Source organism: Apodemus sylvaticus, chromosome 1 (genome assembly GCF_947179515.1).
Source record: "Apodemus sylvaticus chromosome 1, mApoSyl1.1, whole genome shotgun sequence".
Taxonomy (NCBI): Eukaryota; Metazoa; Chordata; class Mammalia; order Rodentia; family Muridae; genus Apodemus; species Apodemus sylvaticus.
This window is the reverse complement of record NC_067472.1, coordinates 9085548-9093659: the sequence shown is the minus strand read 5'-3', so window position 1 is coordinate 9093659 and position 8112 is coordinate 9085548. Positions and strand designations below refer to the sequence as shown.

At 39.3% G+C, this 8112-nt stretch overlaps 1 protein-coding gene across 1 annotated transcript; it reads left to right on the top strand.

Annotated features, from left to right (window-relative positions):
• Positions 1–525: 525 nt before the first annotated feature.
• On the top strand, positions 526–1088 carry LOC127676302 (insulin-1-like). The gene is made up of 2 exons (XM_052172191.1): positions 526–573; positions 688–1088. Exon 2 carries the CDS (start codon positions 702–704, stop codon positions 1032–1034), a length of 333 nt encoding a protein of 110 aa, XP_052028151.1. The 5' UTR covers positions 526–573; positions 688–701; the 3' UTR covers positions 1035–1088.
• Positions 1089–8112: the final 7024 nt, after the last annotated feature.

The window sequence follows — 8112 nt, the reverse complement described above, 5'->3', positions numbered from 1 at the left end:
GAGAATGTACCCCAGGACTTCAGCCCACATGGAAAGGAAAAGAGAGAAGGAGAGATGGAGGAGAAGGGACCATTAAGTGCCTTGCTGCCTGAGTTCTGCTTCCTCGGAAACTGAGCTGAGCTCAGGAGCCAGCTATCCACTGGAATTGTGAAACAGTCCACGAAACCAAAAGATACTAGGTCCCCACCAACTGCAGTTTCCTGGGGGAATGATGTGGAAAATGCTCAGCCATGGACAAAGAAGGCCTCACCCTCTCTGGGACGAGGTCCCCTGCTGTGAACTGGTTTGTCAGGCCATCTGGCCCCTTATTAAGACTCTAATTACCTTAAGGCTCAGTAGAGGGCTTGATGCCCAATGAGCTCTTTCTGCAGACCCAGCACTGGGGAAGTGTTTGTAAACTGCAGCTTCAGCCCCTCTGGCCATCTGCCTACCCACCCCACCTGGAGCCCTTAATGGGCCAACCAGCAAAGTCCAGGGGGCAGAAAGGAGGTGCTTTGGACTATAAAAGTAGTGGGCACCCAGTAACCCCCAGCCCTAAGTGACCAGCTACAACCAGAGACTGTCAGCAAGCAGGTATGTACTCTCCTCGTTGGGCCTGGTTCCCCTGCTAAGACAGAGACATGAGGGAGGATGGGGGCTCCTCTCTATATGGAGGTTTTGCTAGCCTCAGCTATGCCTATCTTTCAGGTCATTGTTCCAACATGGCCCTGTGGATACGCTTCCTGGCCCTGCTGACCCTGCTCATCCTCTGGGAGCCCAGCCCTGCCCAGGCTTTTGTCAAACAGCATCTTTGTGGTCCCCACCTTGTGGAGGCTCTCTACCTGGTGTGTGGGGAGCGTGGCTTCTTCTATACACCCAAGTCCCGACGTGAAGTGGAGTACCCACAAGTGGAACAACTGGAGCTGGGTGGAGGCCCGGGGACAGGCGACCTTGAGACCTTGGCACTGGAGGTGGCCCGGCAGAAGCGGGGCATCGTGGATCAGTGCTGTACCAGCATCTGCTCCCTCTACCAACTGGAGAACTACTGCAACTAGGCCCACCGCCACTACCCAGCCCACCCCTCTGCAATAAATAAAACCTTTGAATGAGCACCAAAAAACCCGAGAGTTCTCTAATGAATGAAAGGGGAATGTGTATACGGGAAATCTTTTTCTCTGGTACTTATTATCATACTAGCATACTATTTAGCAGTTGTTAAACTGAATGATTGTGTAATCATTTATGAAGATCATTATATCACACCAGAAATAATTCAAGTATCCAAAATTCTGCTTCCTGCCCAAAAAGAGAGGCACCATGTAAATGCCACTGAAGTTACTAGTCTAAAAGTGATTTGTCTCTATTTTTGTCTCAGCCCCTGGTGCTGTGCTAAAACTCTGACAAAAGCACCTTACTCATGAGAGGAAGGTTTATTCTAGCTCACAATTCCAGGTTACAGTCCATCCATAGCAGGGGAGTTGCATCAACAGGAACCTGAGGGAACTGGTCCTATTATCCCTTATCCCCAGAATCATGAGTAGCAGTTGATAAATAAATATAATTTTTTTTCAAACAAAATGAACAGAAGCAGTGACTACTATTCACGCATGAGAGGCAGGCTACTCATTGTCTAAGTTACTTTCATCTGTGGATATTGGAATTAACTTTTACTTGGTCTCTGGTCCATTCTGTAATTTTCAAAAGCAAATTATGTCATAGTAAAGTTCCCTCTCAACAATGGTCTAATGGCTGCTGTGCTAGGGAGAAATAGATCAGGAAGATTAATTAGCAGGTACTTCAATTATCTAAGGCCGTTGTCTTCTCAGACTTCTACAGTTAGTGATCCAGAAATCTAGTGGACATCTCAAGTAAAGTGTCATTTGTCACTGGCAACAGATATTTATCAAACCCAGAATAATGTTGAAAGGGACACAGAAAACTCCTTACTTCTTAATTGCTGAAACATAGGTGAAAACAAGGCCAAACAAAGTAATCAAATGGGGATAATAAAAAACTGTGAAAATATAGAGAAAAGAAAACTGCAAGTTGCCCCCATGCATTGAAATTTCTTCCTATTGTATTCTTGTGTAGAATAGTAAGAGTAATATAACAATCATATGGAAAGAGCTCTGAAGGTTTTATTCATTGTCTATAGTTTAACCATGTGCAATCATTTAAAAGAATTTAAAGACGGTACAATTTTAAATATTAAAAAATTTTAAAAAATTATAAAAACAAAAAGAAATCCATATATCAACCTATGTAGAAAGTGCTTCATTGAGACTTCCCTTCCTAGATGATCCTCGATTATCAAGTAGACAGGTAAACCATCACACTCATTTTGCACACACCAAGTCATCCCATAATCATCCATTCACTTTCTTCTCATACATTATAGAGATCATTCCTTCAACAGATAGCTACAAGTTCTACAGTGGCAAAGGTCAGTGTGTGTTATAACATCTGTGGACCATGGAGTCTGTGCCTTTAAACTCTTCAGTGTCCAGACAGAGGAAAGGACAAGAAAATAAATACTAGAACAAAGGAATTGGGTTTATAAACCAGTACAGTAATGTTCAGACTTTTAAAAAGATTATTGTGAACCAAATAAAGAGTGAGCATCAGTGCCAGAAAATGTCTTTCCAAACTTTTTGTGAATTCCATGAATTCATCAACACTTTAGAATATAGGGTTCTGATTTCCAGGCTTTCTAAATCAGAACTTCTGTTGTCACAGCTATAGCAATAAATCTTAACAAGGCTCTTCAGTCATCTTATGAGTAGGGACAACTGAGAAACTATTCTAGATTACTGGCTACTGTGCTGAGACAAACAGAAGTGAATTGAAAACTCTTCTCCACACTGTATTTGTAGTAATAAATACAAGTCCATGAATGTGATGTATATCAATACCTTTTAATTAAGCATCAATCCCTGGACATTTTGGGTGGCGTTTTCTCACAGTATACATCCAATCTATCACATAACCAATCACAAGCCAGGAGGTAAACATTCAAACCTTGCCTGGCTTTAAACCTTTACTTTGCAACTTGCCAGCTAAGTGGTTCTGAGCAGATCATATTCACATCAGGTGAGTAAGTTTCCTCATTTGTAAGGTGTAAATAATAAATTACTGGGGCTTAAATCACAGGTAGAAGGAAGAAAATAACATAAATAATAAAAAACAGCAGCCAGCATGAAAGTAATAAGCATTCGATGCCATTATCGATACCATTTTGTTTATCTGCTTCTTCTTAGAGTCATAACACACACTCCATGTCAACTTCTATTTAATCACATTCCTTTGCTTGCCATTATTTATCTTGTCACTTTTACAGTACTGCTCACGCGTGCGCACGCACACACACATACACACACACACTCACAACTGAATAAGATCTTACTAAAGCGCATGAGAAAGAAATCTGATCTTAACCCAAGAAATACCCAAGTACACCATTGAAATGTTTGTTTTTCCTTATAGAAATTAGTTTATCTTTACTTGTACAATTCTTTGCAGAGAAACTGACAAAATGAATAGTTATGTCACCAGATCTTTCATGTTGGAAAGTAACCTGCAGGTCGTAGTACTCAGGAATATAGAGGTGCAGTCACAGAAGTGGAGCCTCCTTACAAATGGACAACTCCAGTATAAAAGATGTCCCAGGGAGCTCCCATGCTCCTTCTGCCTTTGGGAAACTTCAAGAAGGTGGCAATCTCTAAAATAAGAAATGAGTTTCACCAGACACCAGATCAGCAGGGGCCTCTATTCTGGACTTCTCATACTCCAAAATTATAATATACAAATATTTATTGTTTGTAACACACCTTGTAGATAGATGACACTTTGCTATAACAGAGTCAGGCAAGAGATACGTTGTTTTATAAGGTATGTTTGTCTAAGATCTATAATTTTATTTTATTAGTTATCAGAAAAATAATTTCTATGACCCATTCAGTAGTATCCTCCAAAATGAGGTTTTGAGAAGAAATAATTTCTCTCTATATATAAATTTTAAAATTAATGTTTTATCATACCAAAAATCCTCCAAGGTAGAAGATAAAATGCACATTTCTTCCTTATCCACACCACATGTGCAATTACTTTATGTGATTAAATTAACCTCTCTCTATTTTTAGATTTTATCCATTTATATCTCTCGGCTCTTAATTACATAATTTATTGAAGTTCCCTCAATTTTTATAAATTCATTTATTTCCATAACTCTTCTGATAAAGGGCTTGAAAGTGAGACCTGGGTAATTTCCAATTACATCATATCTCCAAAAACTCTAATACTCTATAAAACTAAACTGCATGAAATGAGTTTAAAATTATATAAAAACAATGTTTGATAATCACCTCCACAGAAATTTTGGATGTGTTTTTATAATATATATTAATCTAAAACTTAAAACACGTTAGATATTTAGATGAAAGATACTTTAAAGCCATGCTGATGAGCATATTTATTTTAAAGTGTAGTTGAAAGTGAAATGGAATCACTGAGAATTTCTCCTTCTGGTCAAAGAGCTCAGTGGAAATGAGTGCCTTCTACACACTCTGAATGTTTGATGGCATCACATTGTACAAAAAAATAAGAACAATACAGTAAAATGAGAGTGTTAAAATAGACCAGAGCTTTTTCACCAAAGCCACCCAAATTCTAATAGCCTTGAACAAGTAGAAACGTAACTGTATATGATTCTTTTGAATCACAAAGGATACTTCTTTAGTTAAAAATGTTTAAAAATCTTCCTCAGGAAAAGATGCAAGCAAGTGACACATTTTTTACTTCTGTAGCAGACGGCCACTAAGCACTGAAGTAAAAAGAGCCCTGAAGAGGAGCCATTATTTGTCACAGTGATGTTGTATGTAAAGACATTTGTTCACAGTGAATGCAAGACAATCAGCACACATTCCTGCCATACTGCTTAGGTAGTAGAAAATGCTTTCTAAAAGAATGGCAAAAGAGAGTCAGAGAAAGAAGAGAAAGACAAGGGAGAGTAAAACTACAAAAATATTAAGAATTTTCAAATACCCAAAATATTGTTGATATCATGCCAGGTACTAGAGGAATACAGGAGATCCTGTACACACAGCTGAAATCATAAACCAGCAATGCATAAAAGGAGCCTGCTACCCTGCCCTGAGGAGCTGGCAGTTGCTCAGATGCTATGGGGAAGGACGAAAAAAGGGAAGAAAATATACATCTCAGAAAAGGACAGACTGACACATGCTCTCCTCTCATATCGTGTCCAAATAACGGTGCATAGGTCATGACACAACATGAGCAACTCAAAATGGCACTATACAGATCATATCTCACCTATTATAGAAATAGAAAATGCCAGAAGTCTTTTGTAAACATCATATAAAGAAATTAAAATGTAGCTTTAAAATTTACATTGGAAACACTTTAAATCATTTAACATTTTTATGCATTGAGTAAAAATACACGTTTAAAGTCAACTTTATACAGTTCTAAATTGTGACTACTGGAGAATTGAATTAAATGGTTGGCTTGTATCCTATTTCTCCTGGAAGAACTGATCTGATATTTCTTACTGCCATTCTCATAACAGCTTAAATACAAATCATTGACTTTAGAAATTCAGGAGAGCTGAAAGAGATGAGACTCGAGATATAATATATTTCTGCCTGCTAAGGACTTAAGACTAGAGCCAGGCTTTATTGACCAATGGGATTTTGACGAAAGAAAATGGAAAATTGAAAAGCAATGATCTAAGTCATAAAGTTGTCAATGAGTTTGACACAAGAAATTGGTTATTTGGCTATAATTATAATCATTCCAAACAGCATCTGCAAAAGATCAAGCAAGAAAGATTGGACCTGTATGATTTTATTTTCAAGTTAAGACCATACAATGAAAGAAATAACGTGTTTTTTCTAATTTGAAATGGTAATGAACAACAAGAGAAAAATAGCTAATCATACATTCTTTGATAGTTCCAATGCCTGCCTCCAATTTGAAATACTCTTGGAGTGCTCAGCACAATTACTGGTGTGTGAAAATCAAAGCAATTCTGTGAGAGGTTAAAGAACCTCACAATGTTGAGAAAGCTTAAAACATCCAGAGCCCCAAATAGCAAGAAACCAGAGTGGTGCAGGGTTTCCCAGTAAGCATATTTTTTTCCAACCTACATTAATCAGAGTTCAACCTCTCCTTTCGCCCACCGCCCAGTAGAGGTTACAGAAGAAAAAAAAGTTACTAGGACACGGGGGAAGTAGCTGTTTAGAAATAGTTCTTTGGGGGTGAGTCCAGTCTTCATTGTCAGGTTATCATCAGTTCAGTCTAGTAGCAAACACCAAAATATCAATCAACAGCTGCAGTCCAGTTCTCTCGGGAGTTAGCACGCATCAACAAGCCAGGGCAGTTCAATATCTAAGAAGCCATGAGGCTGGCCAAGAGGCCAGGGTCCACAGGAGCAGCAAGAAGCCATGGGAACCTCACTGGAAGTTTTTTGTTGAGTTTCTCTGTAAGGCATCACCACAGGCAGAGCTCAGCAACAGCACAATGTAGGGTGAACCAAGCCATGTGTTTCATTAGCTAGCAATAGCAAGGAGGAGCAAAGCAAACCAGTGAACCCCTGCTGTCTGTGGGGTCATATTTATATCCCTTCTGACGTCATCTGTCCATTCACATGTTTGCTAGAGCAAAACGTCCTTTCATCTGTATGAGCTTCAGGAAAACATGCCTTCACCTGTGAGCCCCAGCAAAAGATAATTTGACATAATTGACTTTCCAAAGATACAAGAAGTTTTATTTCAGTGTCAAGTAGCAGAAGTCTCCAGAGGTAAGCTTTCAGTCAGTTGCTGAGTAACACCACAAACCACAGTGGTTTAAACTCAACAACCATTACAATGCACGTACCACTTTAAGTTGGTACAGTGACAACTCTTTCCCAAAGTGTCAACCTGTCAGAGACTCAAACATCTACAGTTAGCTGGGATAGGATGATACTAAGTCTGAAGTAAACACTTGAGCCCCCGTTGTGCAGGCAGAGTAGGACATGCTAGTGACTTTAAAGTCTCAGAGTCTCCAGACGGTTCAGGTCTCCAACCATCCTGAAATGCTGACAATAACTTCTAAGAAGTCCTAAAAACTTTCATGCTCTTCCTGAGTATAAAAAGCAGTTGGTTTAGGGGATTGACACCTGGAGCCTAACAGCAGGGAATGGGGAGAAGAGGGGATTAAGTAATGTGGCCTTTGTACTATCTCAGCAGGAAATCTAGGCTCTGACTTGACACTTGGGGGACACTTGGGAGACTGACAGAGTTCTCATTGCAGTTTTGACTATCAGAAAAGGACCTAATAGCAGTCTCACTATAAAAGAGCTTAATCGTCACTGATATAATTTTAGGAATTCTTATAGGATCATCATTAAAACTCAAGAAGTCATTTATTATCTATACAGCACCACTACTAGACAGTACATCGTCATAGATCTGCAGAAATCTGCTCCAAAGAGGTGGGCTAATGCCTAGTTATTGTTATGTATATTTAATAATAGCAGGAATCTTTTGTAAAATCAATTCTCTTACAGCCTTGCCTCATAAGAGTGAACCTGTTGCAGATTATATACTAATCTGGAGCAGGCCATCTTTGGAAGATAACCTGCTAATATTCAGTTTGTCCTATTATAGCTCCTGAAACTGTCGTTGATGGGTGTTTTGCCCCATACCTTGCTCTTAAAAAAAAAAAACAACTATATATTTATTATATAAAAGTACACTGTAGCTGTCTTCAGACACACCAGAGGAGGGCATCAGATCTCATTACAGATGGTGTGAGCCACCATGTGGTTGCTGTGATTTAACTCAGGACCTCTGGAAGTACAGTCAGTGCTCTTAACCACTGAGCCATCTCTCCAGGCCCTGCCCCTTATCTCTTATTTCATTCATGTTTCCTCAGCCAGATAATGAAGTAATTTCTTCACTCATGGATTGAGGTCTGTGCTGGGATGGCTAGAAAAGCTGTGGGTTTGAGAAATTCTGGGGGAGTCAGTATCCCTGATTTCAAGCAATACTACAGAGCAATAGTGTTAAAAACTGCATGGTATTGGCACAGTGACAGACAAGTGGACCAATGGAATAGAATTGAAGATCCAGA

Coding starts and splice junctions, on each gene's coding strand:
- LOC127676302 (XM_052172191.1), top strand. CDS start 702: ATGGCCCTGTGGATACGCTTCCTGGCCCTGCTGACCCTGCTCATCCTC.